The sequence below is a fragment of the Opisthocomus hoazin genome, chromosome 13 (genome assembly GCF_030867145.1).
Source record: "Opisthocomus hoazin isolate bOpiHoa1 chromosome 13, bOpiHoa1.hap1, whole genome shotgun sequence".
In the NCBI taxonomy this organism is placed as follows: Eukaryota; Metazoa; Chordata; class Aves; order Opisthocomiformes; family Opisthocomidae; genus Opisthocomus; species Opisthocomus hoazin.
In genome coordinates, this window is record NC_134426.1 from 24,067,602 (window position 1) to 24,088,383 (window position 20,782).

Consider the following 20,782-nt stretch of genomic DNA (forward strand, 5'->3'; position numbering starts at 1 on the left):
GGCCCGGCCCCGGCGCTGAGGACGGGCCCCACGGCCTGCTCGGTCCGGGAGCCCGACCCGGGTTCCCCTCGCGGCCAGCACCTCCGAGCGAACCCACCCTCCATTTTCCGGTCCGTCATGCCCCGCCCCCCCTCTAGCCCCGCCCCGTCTCGCCTCAGCCGCCGCTCCCCGCTGCCCAGCTGCCCACGTGACGGCGCTGCCGGCGGAGCGACGGCGCACTCAGCCAATGGCGACGCGTCGCTCCCCACGTGGGCGGGCTCGGGCCCTGTCGCCCGACCGCGGCGAAGTTTCCTCAGGGTGGGCCGGGGAGCGCGGCGGGCCCGCGGCGGGGCCGGGAAGGAGGCGCCGCCATGGAGGAGGCCGAGCCGAACGAGCGCAGCCCCTTGCTGAGCAGCGCGGAGCGCGGGCGGGCAGCCAGGAGCGCTTTCGACGGGCGGCGGTTGGCTTGCGCCGCCGTGCTGCTGGCCGAGCTGCTGGAGCGAGTGGCCTTCTACAGCATCACCTCCAACCTGGTGCTGTTCCTCAACGGGCCTCCCTACAGCTGGGAGGGTGCCCAGGCCAGCCAGGCCCTGCTGCTCTTCATGGGCATCACCTACCTGGTGTCGCCTTTCGGCGGCTGGCTGGCTGACGCCCTCCTGGGCAAGTTTGGCACCATCCTGCTCAGCATGGCGCTCTACCTGCTGGGCATGCTGGCCTTCCCCGTCATCGCTGCGCCGCACACCCGCCAGGGCCTCTGCGGGGACATCCCCTTGTTCCCCATAGAGAACTGCTCCTCTCCGGCAGCCAACGCCACCCTGGCACCTTGCTCCCAGGCGGGAGCCACCCGCTACTGTGCCACCGCCACCTTCATCGGACTGGTCCTCGTGGGGCTGGGCGTCGGGTCAGTCAAGGCCAACATCACCCCTTTTGGGGCGGACCAGGTCAAGTATTGTTTAGCAGCTGCCAAATTGTTCGTGGGTGCCGATCTGAAGCAGGGGATGGCTGTCAGTCATGCGGAGGGGCTTGCCTTGGGGGGGTGGACAGCGCGCCTGCTGATTCGCATCTCTGTAGGTGTTGAGTCTCAGGTCATCCAGCTTTGTTCCCTGTGTAATGCAAGGTGTTAAGTTGTACCCTGTTAGATGTAATTTTGATGTCTGTGTGGCGTCTGATCTCTTATGACCCTTGGTTTCCGGGTAGCCCTGCCTTATGTGTGGTGCCTGATTTGGCTAAGCCATCACCATCTTGAGGAGTTGGGTTGAATACTTAATGGCTGTTAAGTGGATTGTTAATTATCCTTCATTGTGGAGTTTATACCGAGTCAATTTGACCTCAGAGCTCATCAGGTGAAATACCTGATGTACATTTTATCTTTGACAAGGATAGCATGGGCCTTCTAGGGCAGTGGTTAGAGGCCTTTATCATCCTGTGATAAATGAAGGCTAGAGAACAAACAGTTTTTTATGCTTTACGTATTCTCTCTGTACTGCACTGTGCCCTTGAGTGCTGATTTTGTGCAGGCTAGTGTTGCGCCAGATGATGGATGGGAAGGTACTCTGAACATGGTGAACATATTACCTGGGCTGTTCTCGTGAGGACATGTCCTGCCAAATGACCTTATTCAGATCCACTTCGGTGATATCATTCATTGGATCATCACTGCAGAACCAAGCGGCTTTACTGAAAATATCTGAGAGACAGCTCATAGTTCAATATCAACTGAAATGTGCTGTTGCATGTATTTTTTTAACAATCTTATGCTAAGGTAGTATGCTGACTGTGGATGTTGAATTGGAGTATAATTTCTGCTTTACAAATTGAGAATTTCAGATGCTTAGATACAAGACTAAACCATTCTTGATGACAAAGCAAGGAGAATACCTCTGATCCAGTCACATGTCTGTTTACTGGCCCATTGAGTTCCAGTTAGTGCAGGTGTCAGAAATGCCATGAAATTCTTTGTGAGAGGTAGGAGGTACCACGTTATCTTTGGCAAACATACCTCTGTTCTCTGTTGTGCCGTTTACATTTGTCATTCCATATATTATAAATTCTGGGGTTCTGGGTGAAAGGCAGTATATAAATGTAAAACATTATTATAGCCTAGGATTGTGTGTCCCCAGTGTATTGGTTCTGTTTAAGCCTGCATGAGCCCATCAAGTGAAATAGCTTTAATATGACTTTATCTTGTAAGGTGTTTTTCAAAACTGACTGCTTATCCCCAGAACACTATGAACGTTAAATGTAAGAGATAAATAACAGCAGGGACAGAGCAAAAGAAGAACCATTGCCAATGGAAGTGTAGCTGTTGTAGCTGGATTTTTTAAAGGTTTTCCCCCCAGGATTTCATGGAAAGCAGTTTTTGGCTAGGTTTGCAGATAATTCACAGTGATTTATGTAGGGTGAAGCAAAAGAAATACTCCTTTCTGGTTCATAATAATCAGTAGAGCTCTGCTGAGAACTGAATTTTTCCGTTTCTCTGTTTTTCAGGCTTATCTATTGTTAAATATATTACAGCATACCACTTACCTTGTCGTGCAGTTTTTGGCCCTCTTGGGTGCCTTCTCCCTGCATAGGAATGTAGCAGACTGCTGGGTAAATGGATATATATTGCTGAGAATAAAGTCTGCCTCCCAGAGTCAGATTCTTGGGAGGCCAGAATACAATTCAAACGTGTTTTGGCTGGAGGAGTGCTGATAAGATTTGTCCTCTTTCCCTTGAATACCAAACAAAGGAAAATAGGAATTGTATATTGTGTACTTTAAGCTGACATGAACCGCCTTTCAAATATTGGTAATTACATTTCGTTGCAGATTGCCTAAAAATTACCATGTAAATTTTTCAGTTTTAACAGATGATGTATAATTTGGGTGAACTCAAATATGATGAGGATTTTTTTATTTAGAAGAAAAGAATCACTTTGTGGAAAATGGGAAACTAAATTCTAATGCTTATTTTCCTCTGAAGTTAAAAAGATGTAGTTTCTTAATTTCTGTTAAATGGATGCTTTCAGAAGTGCTGTTACAATTGAATAAGTAGACTTAGTATAGAGTAACTTTTGCCAGTCAGCTTTGCAAAAAAAGTTACTGCAAACTAGGTATAGACCAGCTTTACTTAACTGTGTTTATAAATAAGAACCATTTTTCTAGAAGTTGCAGACTGATCCGTCATACAGGTCTAAATGTGAACTGATGGTTCTCAGAATAGTGTTTATAATCATGTGATATGCATAACCTGGCACTTTCCAGTTCCCCTTTTAAGTGCAGCCACTTATTTTGTAGTCACTTCCTGTTCTATGTAGCAGTTGGTGACTTTCTGCAGTTAGGAAACAATATGACCATCCCTCGTTATTGTGAAAGATGGTTTAGCTTCAGCACTGAAGCCAACACTAGTAGTAGACTACTGAGCTAGTATCAGCTATAATCATTGTTCTAATTATAGATGAATCTGTTTTGGGGTTATGGTGATTAGAGATGCTAGTTTTAACCCACAGCGTATCTTCTTTCTGAGTCGACATCATAGTCATTAAATCTATCAGTCCATAACCTGGCAAGAATCTTCTAGCTTTGCTAAAACCATTGTTGCTACAGTAGCATCGCCAGAGGCGGGACGCTGTTGGAAACTGCTAGTGTAAAGATGGCTTTAGAGTGATTTTTCAACCTTTAGTTATTTATTTGTAGAACTTAGATTTTCCAGCCTCTGAGGAAGGATGAGGGACCATGCGTAAAGAATTGAAGATCACTAACTGCAAATTACTTTTCTGTTGTTGTTGTTGAACATCTTAGGGGACTGTGGACGTCTAAGATTCTGCAGGTAACAGTTTGAAAACTGAAGTTGTGGCATTCACGTGGGCTGTACTAATTTGTTTCTGTTTCCGACAGAAACAGAATAGATATGACACTAGTGAGAGAAAGCAGACTTTAAAAGTGGACTTGCCAAATTTTAGTATAAAAATTTGAAATTATGTAGCAACTGAGTAGTACTGTGTAGCTCTGTTGTGAAGCTCTCAGAGATCAACTGATGGCTGTAGTGGTGGATTAGAAGGTCAGAATTCTGTAAGAGTAAATTTGTCTGTGGAAAACTGTTGTCATTGCTCTTTCTTTTGTAGGCTAAGGACAAAGGCAAGCCTCTGCGTTTTCATCTTTGCTCTGTTGTGTGACTGCTCACATAGCTGGCTGGGAGAAGTTTGGGGGTTTTTGTTACATTTGTCACTTGTGACTGTCAGTCGATTGCAGGAACAAATGAAAACTGCTAATGTCAGTAACTTTTAAATAATCTTTTTCCTTTTGTATGAGTCAAATAAGAGGTCATAGCTTTGGATCTGTCATGATGTGAAGACGGAGAGAGGGAAGTTTATGACATACCAGAACTCTGAAACGTTGGGGTCTAGGAAATACTTGAGAGCATTGGCAGATGATGTTGGCAATCAGATGTCACGGTGGAATGGTAGACACCAGATAGGCACTAGCTGCGGCAAGACCACCAAGAAATCCTGTGGATAACCATTTCTTTGAAACTAACCTAGCTGCAGAGAGCTAGGAAATTACTTTGTGACAAAGCAAAGCATCTAAACACAGAAACTATGGAGAAGCAACGATGCTTGTATAGATTCCTGGCTCTTTACAAAAATATCAGGAGAATCTGATGGAATCTTAATATTTGAGCTGTGTGAGATTTTTGGTTTCAAGCTGTACGAGCTGCTTTGCTTAGTACTTGGAACATCTCCTGCAAAAGACGTTGGTGTTGAAAAAGCCAGGGGAGGGATAATTCAGCAAGTGATCATCTTTCTTCTAAGTCAGAATGAGGTCTAACGAAGTATTAACCTTAAGGACAGCTGTGCTGTGGAAGCTGCTGTTGGTCAGATATTTTTAATGACTTTTCATCAACTGTTCTAACTAAAGATCTAGTTACTCTTTCTTTGTTTTAGTTGCATTTAAAATTTTGTTCTGATTGTAAGATGTTAAACTTATATCCTAAATGAGCTTAGAGTACTGCAGTGCCGAGTTACACAGATGAGGTGTCCTCTGCTGAAAGTGGCTGTAAATAATCTAACAATTACACAATTCCCATAATGTGTTCCAGGCACTCAGGATTCTTTATCTTGAAAACTGTGGTCGTAACCACATCTCATCTGACCATAATCAGTCTGATGTGTTTTGTATTAGAAATTTTGATTTTGAAAACTATTCCTTTAATATTTTGAAATCAAATGCTGTGTAGGTCCCAGTTATAAAACTCAGAGCGTCACTGTGCTGTTCTTTCTGCGTTTGGGTTAACTATACGTAAAGGATAGCTATATCAAGAAAAACACCTTTTGGACTATAAAAAAATCAAGTGTTAGGTTAGATTTTCTTTTGCAAAAGTTATGTTAGATGTCTTGAAAGTAGCAAGATGATTTTATTTCCTCTTTAGAGGCCCACCTGAAATGTCAGCATTGACATGTGGCCAATGACTGACAAAGCAGCTGTGGCCAGAACGCTTAGAGTTGCTCATTTCCTTCATGTCTTTGTTGGTGGGGTTTTTTGGTGTCGTTTTTTTGTTTAGTTGGGGGGGGGGCTGTTTTTTTTGTTTGAGGTTTTTTTTTTTTTCAATTAAAATCTGCCCTATAGTTTAATAGAGGAGCATTTAGGGCAATTGGGATGCTCCTTGTACAGTACAGTAGGTCATTCGGTATTTTTATTGAAGGAGAAGCGCTACTGGATTGTTTCTTAGTGTTCTTGGAGAATGATGTGCTATCCCATTTAGTAGGAAAAAAAGCTGTGGAAGGTTTGAAGAATGCAGAACAGTGAACTGGCGACTTGGGATTGGATATTTATGCAATGGGAGTTGATCTAAATAAGTGACAGCTGTCCAGCACTGGTAAATTCTGTGGAAAATGTCTTGACTCTGAGCTCATTTGCAAACCAGCATGTTACCTAGAGCAAATAAATGGTGTGTATTAGATACTTGCTCATGTTCATTTGAGTCAGGGCACCTTTGAAACGGTTTTACTACAACGTTTTAGTCCAGTGATAGGAAGCCTTGCACTCTAGCTGTGGCATTTCACTGATACTGTTTGTGTTTTCCTATTGTAAGGAGCTTGACTAAAACTTGGTAAATCTAAGCAGGTGACCTTTCTCCTACCTTTTAAGTGCCACTACTTTTTTTAAGCTGTTTTGTTCTGATGGAAACAAAATCTTTTAAACATACCTATTTTGACTTTCAGTGCAGGCGTGTGGAACCCTTAGCCCGCAGGACAGGTTCGATCCAGGATCCACATCATACTTGTGTGGTTTACGTGCATCCCTTTCCTGCTGCACTTGCTGGTAGGATGTTAAGAGTATAATGAAGCTGATGGTGCTGGCACCACAAGGAGGGTGCTGCTATGCTTGAGCACAGATGAAATTGAGCAGTGGGAGTGATAGGTTTTTCATTCTGCTTGGGTGATTGAAAATAATGCAAATGTAAGGGGAAAAGGAGAATTCCTGCAATTTTGTGATAAATACTTCTCCTTGCTAAAAATAAAATAATAAAATTCTAACATGGTTTTCTTCTTCTTGGTCCCTGAATAAAATGTAGCATCTACTTATGAAGAGAATAAACTGATCTATTTTGTGCTGTTACACAGCTGAAGTAATAGCCATCAGGGGGAAACTTTGAGTAGTCCGCTGTAGGTGTAAGGTAGCTAATATTCTGGGCAGTCAATGTGATGCTTGAAAGTAACTGTAAGGATTGCCTTTTAACTCTACCATGTTTTCTGGTTGTGGTAAGACATCTTCATAGTTCTTCCACTTTTGACAAGCTATCACACTGAACTAGCTGGTGGAATCTTTAGGAAGTTATTAATGTTTGTCAATAAAATGCCATAGTGGCATTTCAGACATAGCTGTGATGTGGTTTTTAGTGTGTATGTATATTTTAATAAGGAAGCAGAAAATAGATTCAAAAAGGATACTGGAGACGGAGAAGGAAGTTTCAGGGAAGGGCCACAGACAGGATTGGTAGTTTCCATGTAGGGAATTATGAAACAGTGTACAACTTTCTATCCCTGAAAAGGCAGCTAGAAGGAAATGGTTTGTGGAAACGATGGTCAGGGGGAGAGAGAGGCAGAATTGGACTGGGGATGGGATAAAGGTCAGCTGTTTTCTGTTGTTTCCTGGAACTGGGTAAAATGAGTGAGTAGTACAGGGCAGGTTCAAAACAGACAAATGGAGATGGTTCTTCCTGCTGCATAATTAGCTGGGGAACTCTTTGCCACAGGATATTATGGATTCTAAAAGCTGACCTGGGTTCAGAGGCAGGCTGGGCAAGTACATGGAGAGGAGATCTGTTGCACTTATTAAGTAGATAGAAGCCATCCTTGGTTCAGAAAGTTTCTCAGGGGCTAATGTTTGGAGGTTGGGATAGTACTTCATAGAAGCATCATGATGTGCTTGCCCTGTTCTTCCCTGTATCAAAGTTGGCTTTCATCTCCCAGCTTTTCTTGCATAGATGTGAGCAAGATCATTTGTTAGAGGGAGGATGGGAAGTCATCTTCCTTGCAGAAAGTAGAAGAGAGCTGAGACTTTATGACGAAGAAGTAGAAACTTCATAAAATAGATTGCTAACTCTTTACATATGTTGGAGCACTGTGTTTACAATGTAATTGTTTGCTAATATCCTGCTGCCATTTGGGATTTAGAAGGAATTCCTAGCTTGTTACACTACTGCAGGTGATGACTATTAAAATTAGAAAAAGGTTACCAAGTTGAAACTGGAAGGGGAGAATTTCTCAGGTTTAGGCTCCGAGATTGTATTTGACATGCTAACAGACCTACTTGAATGCCTAACAGTGCTCTTAACTATGCATAGAAATAGGTGCCTTAATATTTCTTTTGTTAAGCTTGGTTAAGTGATACAGATGGGTTTGTGCACCACTGAGAAAGCTGAAGCTGTAAATCAGAACTAGCAGTGTTAAAAACCTATTTCAGGACATAGCTTGCTTTTTATATTGCAAACTAAACACAGATCTTCTGAAGGTCTTGCAAATGAGGAAGGGAAACTTGCAATTAGAAATCAAAAACAACTGACTCAGCAAGACTGGTGCATGACACTGACTTGCTAGTCCCTGTTAATGGCCTTTCAGTCATAAAACAGTGACAAATACAGTATTATGGATTCATCTACAGACTAGTTGATCTTTTTAATGTATTTCAGATTTTAACTTGCATAATTTCCCTTGCATCTTAAGAGTGATGCTGGGTTCCTGTGACTTAATTACAAAACATGGGGTGACTTATGGTAGGCAATACAGAATAAAGAGTGATGGCAAAAACTGTACAGGATAGCTCTATACACCAGGGATGTCTTTACTTTCACTGGAGAGACACTGAGAGCTTCAAGCAGAAAAATAGCACCGTGAGCAGCACTGACTTGATAGAGGAATAAATGTTTACTGGAGCCTTGTGACACCTCTGGCAACCCAAATTTAAGTTTTTTAAAGGTCAAAATGGCAAGTCTTTAATTTATGTTCTGGTGAGAGGCATTAGGACTGTGTTCAAATTTAGATTTGTGCTTCAATTACCAAGTAGTCCTTTAAGGCTTAGAAAATGGAATATGGTTAATTGTTATGTGTATACAGTTAGAAGATGCAATTGTGATACTATTAATACATGAATTTTTAGGTAGCGTAACTTTTTTTTTTTACTAAAAAAATTAGTTATTTCAACTTCTGTGTGGACTATGGGACACTAATCTGAGTGAGCTTAGTCTAGAGAAATGACCAAATGAGAGACAGTGCAGTAGAAACAATAACGGCCTCTGTGGGGAAGCTATGTAGTTTAGTATTGTGTGACTTTTTTGTCCCTATGCTGAACTTCTAGAAGGTCACAGATCTGATAGGGTAGCTCAGTAAGGTGTCATTTTGTCAAATACCATGCTAAGCCCAAACCACCTGAATCATTTCAGTATGACTTTAAATGAAACCTAAACTCTTCAGTGCATTGAACTTGATTGAATTCTAATGTACAGACTTCATTTTCTTCAGAAATTGAATGGCTTTTTTTTAATCTTTTCCAGGTCAAAGATCGGGGTCCAGAAGCCACAAGAAGATTTTTTAATTGGTTTTATTGGAGCATTAATTTGGGAGCTATTCTCTCTCTGGGAGGAATTGCATATATTCAACAGAATGTGAGCTTTGTTATTGGATATAGTATCCCAACAGTTTGCATTGGGATTTCATTCATGGTTTTCTTATGTGGTCAGAGTTTCTTCATCACAAAACCACCTGATGGTAGTGCCTTCACAGACATGTTTAAAATTCTCGCATATTCTTGTTGCTCAAGAAAGAGGCATGTGGACCGTTCAACTAATAGGTTTGTAATGAGCTCTTTTGTACAGTCTGAATTCAGTGAATCAGCCTAAGAGTTGGAACTAGTTAGTTCAAACTAGCTGGCAGCAAGTTGCACCAGAGAATACACTAGAATATGCAGTTTTGCTTTGAGAACTGGAAAATTGGAGTCCTGGAGATGTTTTCTGGGAGTTCTGGGATGGAAGAGAGGGACATTTTGAGATCACTGCATCTCCATACTGCAAGATCAAGTCTGCTGTTTTCAATTGAATGCTGTGTCTTGCCAGTTCAGAGTTTTTGAAAGTGTAACGTAGCCTAAGTATGCTGTTTTTAATCATTAGCTAACTTTCTTCTCTGCTTAGATATGTTTACAGGATGCCTTCTGATTTGAAAAACAGTATCATCTGCTTTTAATGTTGTAAGTGGCTTGATGAGCAGCCAAAAATATGTACTGGCTTTTTGCTTTCCAAGTGGTAACTCCACTCTGAAGAGATGCCCATGGAATACTGGTGGCCAAATTTAGTCACGGGTGATAAGAGATGTCAGGTGCCTCCTCTGCAATGGGCTTTCATGTATTCAGATTGCAAAACAATTCCATGAATTAAAATAACCTAGATTTTCTGATACTGTTTATGAAGTTCTGCATATTGCAGTGCCAGTTATTTATGCATGGTGGAGAGAGGATGGGAAATAAGGAAATCTTTATAATGGAAGTTCTCAGCTTGTGTTTTCACCTGCTGATGATCCATTCTGGCCTAATTGTTTTGCTGTTAAGAGTAACTTATTTTGGAAATGCACAAGCTGTTTATAGTGGAAAGAAGTGACACAAGATTGCCAGTTAAGTAATTTTTTTGTTGTTGTTTAACTGAACATTTCAAATTCCTTTCAAAAGCGAAGGCCAGGGAGTACTTCAGCAACCTCGCAAACAAAGCCTCTTTGAGATGGCCAAGCTGTCTCGTGGGGGCCCATTCAGTGAAGATAAAGTAGAAGATGTGAAAGCTCTCGTCAAGATTATCCCTGTCTTTTTGGCTTTAATACCTTACTGGACAGTGTACTTTCAAGTGAGTAGTTCCACATGATTTATTTTATGTTTCTAAAAAACGTAATTACTAATGTAAGGACCCTAACTTCCTCTTCTCCCAGCTGCATTTGAAAGGTCTTGGGGCACTAGCTTCAAGTTGCAGTTCTGAGGCTGTGCTGTAAATCTAACTCCGCTCTGAATATTATCCCCCAGAGCGGTTGCCTGGAGGAAACACACAAAAGCTTTTATAGGGAAACTGTTCTATAAGGTTTACTTACAGTTAGCTTTCAGTAGCTGTGATTCTAGAGAAGAATATTGAAGAGGATTTTTCAGAACTCTGGTATTGGCTGTTTCACTTGTTTAATACCCATGTGTTCAATAATGTTAACTACTTTTCTTTCACACACTTGGGATTAAAAATAATTTTAATAATGTTTTGTTAGAAAAAATAGTATTGCATGGTGGTATAGCTTCTTCTGATTTTTTTTTTTTATTTCCTAGATAGAATTGTTGTGGAACGCTGTGTTAGCTTACCAGTACACCAAAGTATCTAATTTCACATTTTTCTGGGGGCTCTTTCATAAGTATGAAACTTATCCTGAAGTTGAGAGATGAAAAATGGCTACTAAGAATACTGTCAAATAATATTTTGACTTAATAATAAAAAGAAAATAAAGTCATTAAAATGATAGTTAAAACTAACAGTTGTACAAATTAACATATCTTAAATATTGTGCTCTGTTTCATCTTGCAGTTGATTCAGATAGGTTAAGTGGTCTAGATTTCATTTTAATTAATTCCTTTTGGTTCTTATGTCTTAGTGAGATGAATTAGGATGGCAAATATATTTGGGGGGAAAAAACACAGAAATTGTTTTTAAAGTCACGTGAATTTTTCTTTGTGCTTTTAGTAAAATTAAATGTAGGGGTTAGAACATGGCAAGCTATTTTAACAATAATTCTTTTTGTTTGGGTATATTAGCACTTTACCTCTGGTATAATCTTTGTTAATTATTAAAAACATAAAAGTACCTTGCTCTCAGTACTCCTTGTCCAAGTAATCTCAACTCATCTCTCCTAATGCTAGATGCAGACAACATATGTATTGCAAAGTCTCCATCTGAAAATTCCTGAAATACCAAATGACACCAATTCTATTCATACGGTAAGTAGGGCAAAGCAAGTGAAAAATATGTTTTCTTCAGCTGAAATGCAAAATAGGTAAGTATTGTACACAAATTCCAGAAGGCTAAGGTAGTGGCTAAAGCGAGTTGTTGGCCATGGACATTAGGTATTTAGAATCATGATGCATAATACAGAAATTTAGACATATCTACCGGTATACGGAGTGCACACTATCCTGTTTTGAATGTATTCAGATAATTTTCACTGCTTTAATTAACAGTGTCTTTATCCTTCAGCAGACAAAGTGTGAACTTTGAAGAAAGCTTATAAATCTATATGTCCCAAGTTTTCAAAGTTTTAAGTAGTACAGAAGCATTCCTGCAAACTCAGTAGGAATACCCATACTTAACTGAAACATTAGTATTTGCAGGTTTGGAGCCTGAGATACATTTGTAACTTCATACTGCTTAATCAATATTCATTTTACCTTGAATCAGTTTAGCATATTGAAGGAAGTTGTTCAATCAATATTTTTCAAGGAAGGCTGGCATCACGTAATTGCAGAAACGGTACTGAGAAATAAAAACAAAAAGTAGGAATGTAAGTTATTAACAGCCTTACTAAATGTTCTTTTAAAATTAAGTTTCTTCTCTTTTATTTAAAATTAATATCAAGAGAATTTCTTCAGCTTTTTTTTTACAGAGCAAAAATAAATGTTGTATTTAATTTTTCTTTTAACTTACTTACCTTTGCACAGTTAAAAAAACATAGTCTGAGATTTCTTCAGTTAAGTGCATGCCATCAATACAAGCATGCAAAGGAAATTTCCTCAACTAAGTTCTCAATTTGTGGTTTTTTTTGGGGGGGGGGGATTTTGCATAGATTTTGGGCACGGAAAGCCATTGCCACTTTCACTCTAAGGTTCAGTTTTATGGTGTTTGAGTTGCATGTTCATATAAAAATATTTTCTTATTCAAAAATTCTAATTAGTCCAAGGCTTCTGTTTTAGTTGCATTGGTTTTAATTGTGGACTACATTCAGGGTGATTGTTTTTATAACATATACCTAATTCTACTTTAATACGGGTTAGTACATTTAAGTTTTGATATGTAACCCATTTTGCTCTTTTCAATGAGCTTTTCACATTTCTGTATTGCTCACATGTGAGTGGACTTCCCCCCCCACCCCGTTGTTATGAACCACGTGACTGTCTTGTTAGAACATTGTCGTTGTTGGATTAGAGAAGTGAATTTTCTTTCTTCTAACAAAGTGCACACAGAACTTCACAGTCCCACTGTCAGTCCATATATTTATTGTGTAGAAATGAACATGGAGCTTTGGTTATCAAACTGAGCTTTTCTTAACACCTTCTTGGGTGTTAGAATTGTTTTCAAGTTGTTATGTTATTCAGAGTGTTATGTTAGTAAATTAGTTCAAAAAATAATGGCTTTCATTGGGTTTTTTAGCTAAAAAGACTTTAAAATACCACTCATGCCATGTAGCCACTTTTTCTAACTTACAAGTGTGGCTTTAGAAGTTAGTCAGCTGTTTTTAGTGTTTCCTTAAAGTATGCAGAATTTAAGGCAAGGATAATGGAACAATGATCCCAGTCTGTCTTGATATTTCTAAATACTGATTTTCTATCTTGCATAACAGTGACTGGCTCCTTTTTCTGCAGTGCATCAGTTGTGATGTTCTTGTTTTATTTTGAATATTTTGCTGTGATCTAACAGCAGAAGTTAAATAAGTTAATTTGATTTTTGCTGTCTTCCTTGGTATGTGGCCGACCTGAAGGATGCTGATCTGTAGTCTACATTATGTAGGTAGTATCTTTGAAAGCAATTCTGACTACTTTGGTTTCTCCAAATTGATGTGAGATAATTAAGAAAAGGGGCGGTAATATAACATTTTACATGAGCAGGATTATACCTCATCAGGTCTAGGTTTTCCTTAAGCTCTTCTAGGCACCTCTGCCCAATACTAATAAAGACATATTTTCTCTTGATGTGAAAAGAGTGAAATATGCGCGTGCCCTTTTAGTTTGCAGGGTCCTGATAGAGTAGAAAATGGAAAAGCATACATTTTAAACAAAAAAAAAACCGCAAGTGATTGATTGTATGAAATACAGCAGTGCCAGAGGCATTTGGTATTTCTCATCTTTCATACCAAATTCAGCAATGACAGAAAATTTCTACATCCTTGACTAATTACAGAAATCGGTATTTGTACAAACTGTTACACAGGTTAATGCTGGTGTGATATTTGAAGCAAACGAGAAGGTGAATGGGAGATGGAGGGAAATTGACAGTCTGAAAGTTTTGCTAACTATTTCAAAATAAGCAAGAATTTGACTAGCTTAGCAGAATTCACTGTGCGTTTTTCAAAGTGCGTGAAGATTGCTAAGCAATGCATGTAACCTTATGTATCAAACTACTGAATATTTTCATATAGCCAAATCAGCTTATTATTCCATTTTCAAATCCATGATCTTGAAATGCCTGGGAGACATTAAGGAGAGGTTGGGATGAATTCAGTTTTACCATCATCATCAGAACTTCTTGGGGTTGTCACACTATGAATCAGAAAGCATTTGCCTGGGTTCTTGGGAGAACTGCAATGAAATTTGTAATGCAGAGCAAGAAAGTAATAGTATTTTTAATGACTGTTGTTACAACACGTTGGCATGCAGAGTGTGCTAAAAATGTGCCACATACATATGCTAAAGCTAGTTGGAGATTTTGACAAAACCTAATACGGACATGACTTGATGTCAGTCAAAGACTTTGTGCTCTTGGTACAAACTCCTGCTTTGATTATGAAGAACTAAAGGTTCGCGTTTTGCTCTTTTTTTTTTGGCAGTTCGTCATCATCTCAGCCATACTGGAGTGATTCAACCACTCAGTGCAGTAGCGTTCTCATCTGCGATGAGAGGTGCATGCCCACGGTGTGTTAGAGGCTGAGGGCTTGGGTCACTGAGATGGTTGCACTGGCTGAGATTTGTAGCCAGGGAATCTGGTTGTCTTCCTCTGTTACTGTGGCTGTAGCTTTACATTGTCACAGGCCCCTTGGTCATCCTGGATAATCTCTAGAAAATATTCATCTGTTCTAACCCTGAGTTTCCACACACAGAGAAACAGTTCAGTGTCAAAAACTGAATCTGCATCTGAAACAGACGGATCAAGCACTGCTTGTATTTTGGGTGAAAGAGTCAGTGCGATGCATAGTACAGTATCACACTGTTCTAAATGCAATTTTAAAAAATATCCCCAAACCAGAATACTTTTATCAATCTTCCTGTACTGTCTTGGTTTGTTAGCTCAGAACAGATGCTAAATATTATTAAGCTTGGTAGAAATTGTCTCATTCATACAGACAGGAATCTTATTGTCAATTACTGAATCTTGCAAATGAGAAAGGATGCATGTATTACACAATACTCTTTCTTCATTTGACAAGTGTTATTTAATTTTAGTTGAATTTTGTATTACATTAGTAAAACTCTATTTCTACTGCTCTGTGGCATGTTTCTGAAAGTTCTAAGCCTAATAATAGAAGATCTACAGAACCTGGCTATTAAATACTTTTCATAACTGAAGTAGGAAAAAAATTTAATTCTTGTCAGACTAGAGTGTATCACTTGAAGCACAATAGTAGGGACTATTTAATTGCATTAAATCACTTCCTGACCTGTGTGTCATTAATACTGACTTTGAATGCTTTAAAAAATGCATCTTGGGATGTATTTGTTCAAATAATCGGCGCAGTTTTGTTTACTAGATTTGAGTGGCACAATCAGTCATTCCTCAGACAAGTGTTCTAGGACTAAAAAAATCTTAGCAGCAGAAAAGCTCCCAAAGGACAGTGATTTTTTCCATTAAACATATTTCAGGACGTAAGCAGAAAAACTCAGATTTTGCAGTAATACTAATGGCCATCTCATCTTTCAAAAGGAATTAATATAATTTTAGTTAGATAGTTAACTTTGGTTTTAACAAAACTTAATTCCGAGTAAGTACCTAAAATATGAGCCCTCTGAAACTCAGACATCTTAAAAAAAAATCCCTTGCAAAACATCTTTGCTGAGCTCTACATTTTGTGTTCTCAGAGTACGCACTTCATCGGCCCAGTAATTTCTTACTCCTCATTTTCCTTGGAACTATGTGCAGTATAATTTGCCTTTGTGTAACATCTCAGTGTTTTGGGGAAAAATTTTTTTTCCTTGTTAAATAATAGTAAAAATCAACCTTAAGTATGAAATTGCTAACTTAAATGATCTATCTTTTCAGTTTCCTGCAGCCTGGTTGACTATGTTCGATGCAGTGCTTATTCTGATCTTAATACCCTTAAAAGATAAACTGGTGGACCCCATTTTAAAGAGGAACGGCTTGCTCCCATCCTCACTGAAGAGGATTGCAGTTGGAATGTTCTTTGTAATGTGTTCTGCGTTTGCTGCAGGTAAGAAAACAACTTTGCAATCTACTTACATAGCTATTTATTCAGCTACTTGGAACAACATTTTTAAAAAATCTTTGTGAATCTTTAATTCAAGATTATTCAGAAGTCTTTTTTGTGGGATAGTTAGAATGCAACTGCATGGATGCATTTCCCACAATGAAAGAGATTTTATCCAAAAACTTACTGTTTTGAATGTTTGTGATAAAATTGGGCCATTTTTCCTGCCTGAAATATACTTCAAATAGACCTTTTAAAACCAACTTGTTGGTTAAGGTTTCAACATACAGTGCTAATTTCTAGTATGCTTGGTAGAGGAGAACTGTTTGTTTTCTGATCATATTTTCTCAACAAATACCTTAGCTTCGTGATCAAGGTTTGGGTTGCCTGAACAAAGTGTCCAGCATTTGCATGCAAGGCTCTTAGTCCTTCTAAAATAAACTTTATGGTATTATGGAATTCCATGTCCATTTATCTTGAAGTTGAAAATTGATTTCTCCTGAAGAACAAATTAGTTCAGAAATAATCATGTTCCTTCATATAATCTGACTTTCAAGTATTGAAAAAAGTGAAAGTTTACCAAAAATCCTTTCCCTTTATCTGAAAGAATAAAGTTGGGTTATGTCTGAACAGGAGTTTCCCCCCACTTTGGGTTTTTTTTTTGCCCCTACCTTGATGTTCCCTAATGTTTGGGAATTACTGCAGTGTAAAACAGCTTAGCCATAGCATGAAAGGAAAGAGATGGCAACTCTGTTCCAACCATAAATCAGCTGCTTTTGAGAGGATTTAAAGTTGTTAAGCACTGCTGATGTGGAACTGAACATCTCTGAGCAATCCTTCATAGAACCTATAGCCTTCACCTAGTATCACTGTAATGAACATATTGATAAAGCATTATAGCATTAAATAAATTAATTTCAGCACTTGTAATCGCCTACATTTTAGAGAGAGGGACACTTTATACGGCTATTAAGATTTCTCTCGATGAGAAAGATAATTACCTTATTAGGCCAAGGTCACTTTGTATGTGGGCAAGTAAAGTTCTTAAAGCAAAGTCATTTAAACTTAAAATAGGAATGTTTCTAGTATTCTGTGTTACTTAAGACACTGCTACCAGCAAAAGACAATGATGTAAAACAGTTAAATGTCAGCTCTTTAAATAGAACCTGCTGGCTCACATGTAAGTGAATTCAAAACTAGCAATATCTGCCTTTATTAGTACTAAGAAAAAAAAGCATATCGAGCTATGATAGCTGAGTTGGGGAATGGTTTCATATAGCAGAATTCTTAGCAATTTCAAATGCTTTCTTGTTTTCTATTCACCTGCAAACGTAACACATGATTTTGTTGGTTTGATCCTCCCCGAACTCTTCCACAGTAGAAACTGAGCAGGTGAATTCCGTGGCTGGTTATCTGCAGTCTGGCTGGGAAGTTTAACCTTTTGGAGAAACTTCACATCCCTCCATCGTAACATAATGCAAGAGCTTCAGTTGTGACAAATTGGGTGCATAGGAAACTGTAATATCTAGCAGGGAGGAAAACTGCTGTTGGTATATATGTTCCATAAAATTTTTATTTTCTCATTAAATTACATTTATCGAAGCTATATTTTAATATTCTTAAAATACAACATGACTTCCAACCATTTCTGCCTTAGAGAGAGATACTGATTAAAGTCCTAAATGTATGAAGATGTTGGTATCTTTACTTGCAATCTTGGAAGTAGCTTGATGATTTGTTTATGCCATATGTCCATTTTAACTTACCTAACTGGCATTAGTTCTGGACACTACTTAGGCTGCCTATTAGATTGTTTAGATTATTTTAAATATCTTATAAACTGTGTGAGAATACAACTTGATTAGATTTAATGAACATCTGCTGTGCTTCATGCATTTTATCGTAATTTCTGAGCAGCAGTATTTAAGGTTATTCAACTGGAAAATCTACTTCATTTATAGAGTTTAAACAATTATAACAAGAACTTAAGATTTTTTTAACTACTAAAACTGTAAGATTAAACTTGAAGCTTGTCTATCAAAGGCTAAGAAGAAATCACTAGATTTCGAAGTACTCAGCTTTGAAGATAAATTTATGGCAAAGTTTGGTATATGGTAGTGGCTAAAGGCCTCCTAATTCTGCTTATGTTGTGAAGAGTATCAAACACATTAAGGATCACTACATGTTTTGAGGTGCAATGCTTTTGTGTTGAATGTGTATGAATGAAATTATTATGTCTGAGTTCTTAGCTGACTGTACTGTTTACATTTTAATCAAGTTCCACCCTAAAATGTTTGTCAGCTATATTAAAACTAAAACATCAAGATATCCAGCTTTATTTTAATTACATCAGCTCTTCATAGTTCAGAGGGCACTGAGGTGGCTGTAAGGATACTTAAGATGGGTAAGTGGCCACTTGAAAAAGAAATGAGGAAGGTAGAGAGAATGTGGTGGCCTGGCACTAAGAGGTACTAAGTTCAGAACAGTCAAAAGCAGCTGTTATTAAGGAAAACACCATTTTTAAGAAACATTTTGCGGTCTCAAGGTAGTATTTAAACAAACTTGAGTAATTCTAGCCTGTTTTCCCTCTACAACTCTCGTGTCTCAGAAGATTAGACTGTAGAGCTATTGCAAGATTTCATACCTGAATAGATTCTGAACTGCTGTAAATGAATAAAGGTGGATTATACAAATGCAGCTTTCCATCCTTTTCAAAGTACTTCATAAGTCACTTAATGTGTGCTCCCTCAGTCTGGTTTTGAGAGCTCTGGCTCTGACTCCCTACAATGATGAAATACAAAACTTGATTCCTAAAAGTTCTTGTTTAGTTACAGCCTCACCTACAGACTATATATAGGGACTACAGGGAGCTTTCCCCATGCTTTCTTCACAGGCTGGGTCTCTTGCCATGACCAGGACTAATAAGAAACTGCATGTCGTGGCATAAGGTGGTTTTGGCGAACCTCAGTCATTTCCCGTGAAAACACTGTCACTTAGCAGGGAGATAGTGATCTGGTTGGCCCCCTTGAGGTTTATATGTCACAGATTTGGGCAGAAATAGGAGAACAGGTATTATATTGTTCATTACAAATTGCTTGTGCTTGTTTATATGAAAAGTGCTGTCAATAGCTTCAGTCAACATTATATTAAATGTCCATGTCATCCTTCAGCTGCCTATAGGAAAGAAACTGCTAGAAGTGAGGAAGCAGGAGTAATGACTTATACATGGTATGATATCCATGAAGCATCGTGTCTGTCATCTAAGCCTTGTACTTCTTTTTTTTTTAACAGGAGTGATACTTTGTGCCCCAAGATTAGGTTCGACCTTGGTTTAATAAGTAGAATGAGACCAAAACTGGCAGGCACTAAATGGGAGGCCACGTGTGTGTAATACATATTATAGGAAGTAGAGTCATTGACTCAGCCCTGCTCCCCTGAATTGATGATGAATAAATCCACCTTATTTCCAAGGATATTGAGAGTTCTTTCTGGGTGAAGTGGGGAGTTTTATTAACTATTAGCTATTCTGTGCATTTGATGTAACAGTGAGGCAAATACTTTAATCTGGATGACTTCAACAAAAACCCTACAGCATTATTTGTTATTCACTTTCTGCTCTAAAGTGTTGTATTGAGCAAGCTAAAAATGGTTATATTTTACACTATCCTGTCTATTTTTCATTCTACATGAAGTACTTCCTATGCAATGTATTGCTTGTAAGTCAAGCTCTAATGAGCTTTTGGATCTCTTGGGATGATAAATGTCATATAAATGTAATGATCATATTCATGGAGGCTTTTCGTAGTTCTACAGGATTAGCGTAGCCATTTCCATAAACAAAATAGTTTCTAATTTATTAATACTATGGTGGCAAATGCAATGGTTCAACACTACGAAGCAGTAGTTTGTGAAAATGAGATTGCCTTTAAAAAAAACCAACACAGTTGGAGAGCTCTCAGCTAATCCATCTGGAAAAGGGTTAAGTATTTGTATAATTATTGCTACTGAATGAGAATATAATCACTAATTCTATGGCAGAAGGACTGTATGTCTTGAAATAACAATAGCAAAAATAGTATGAAGTGCTGTATGTTAGGAAATAAGGAAATACATATTCCTATTTTATACTTTGTGATTGCAATGCAGGACTGAATCCTAATTTAATTCTCAGTATGAAGAAACAGTGTTTGCATCTTAGGTCAATCTTTTTTTTCCCCCTCCTCCATGTAGGAATTCTGGAAAGCAACAGACTGAAAATTGTAAAGGTTAAAACAATTAATCAGACAATTGGAAATGTTACATACTATGCTGCAGATTTGCCAATATGGTGGCAGATTCCTCAATATGTGCTGATTGGATTCAGTGAAATATTTGCAAGTATAGCAGGTAAGAGTCTTTGTGTGTTTTAAATCTGCTTTCATATCTATCATAAATGATGGATTCTTACAAGAGAAATATTTTCTTTTCAAATCATTATAAATAAGCTCTAATGTTCCTAAATACAATATTATATAAGTGGTAAAGCACACAATTGTCTCTCACAGTTGAAAATTGGTTATATGAGAATGTGTTTTCAGGACTGAATTTCAAGCAGAACAACACTTAAAATATTTGCGTGTCATCCAGTTAGTATTGGATATTTGCAAGCCCTAATGGAAAACAATACAGTCTTTCAATATTATATTTTAAAGGATAGTTTTAATGCAGTATTATTTCCTCTGAATCGCAAATAAAATTTGTGCTTTGTATTTTTTTTGGCTTAAAAAGTGAGCTCAGTTTAGAAAATCAATTAGTAAATGGAAACACCTTTCTGAGGGAAAAAGGAAGAAATAAACCATCTTTAGAAAGATATATCACCAATTTAAATTCAAGTTACTTGAGTTTTTACCTCTCTCAAATAAG

The 20,782-nt window shown here is 38.4% G+C and overlaps 1 protein-coding gene across 1 annotated transcript in view; it reads left to right on the top strand.

Moving 5' to 3' along the window:
• Positions 1 to 226: 226 nt before the first annotated feature.
• The window catches only part of SLC15A4 (solute carrier family 15 member 4), a 30,243-nt gene continuing 9,687 nt past the window's right edge, over positions 227 to 20,782 (top strand). Inside the window, 7 exon segments of the mRNA XM_009932516.2 lie at positions 227 to 259; positions 261 to 920; positions 9,013 to 9,308; positions 10,176 to 10,344; positions 11,391 to 11,468; positions 15,715 to 15,883; positions 20,111 to 20,266. Coding sequence (XP_009930818.2) covers positions 227 to 259; positions 261 to 920; positions 9,013 to 9,308; positions 10,176 to 10,344; positions 11,391 to 11,468; positions 15,715 to 15,883; positions 20,111 to 20,266 — 1,561 coding nt within the window.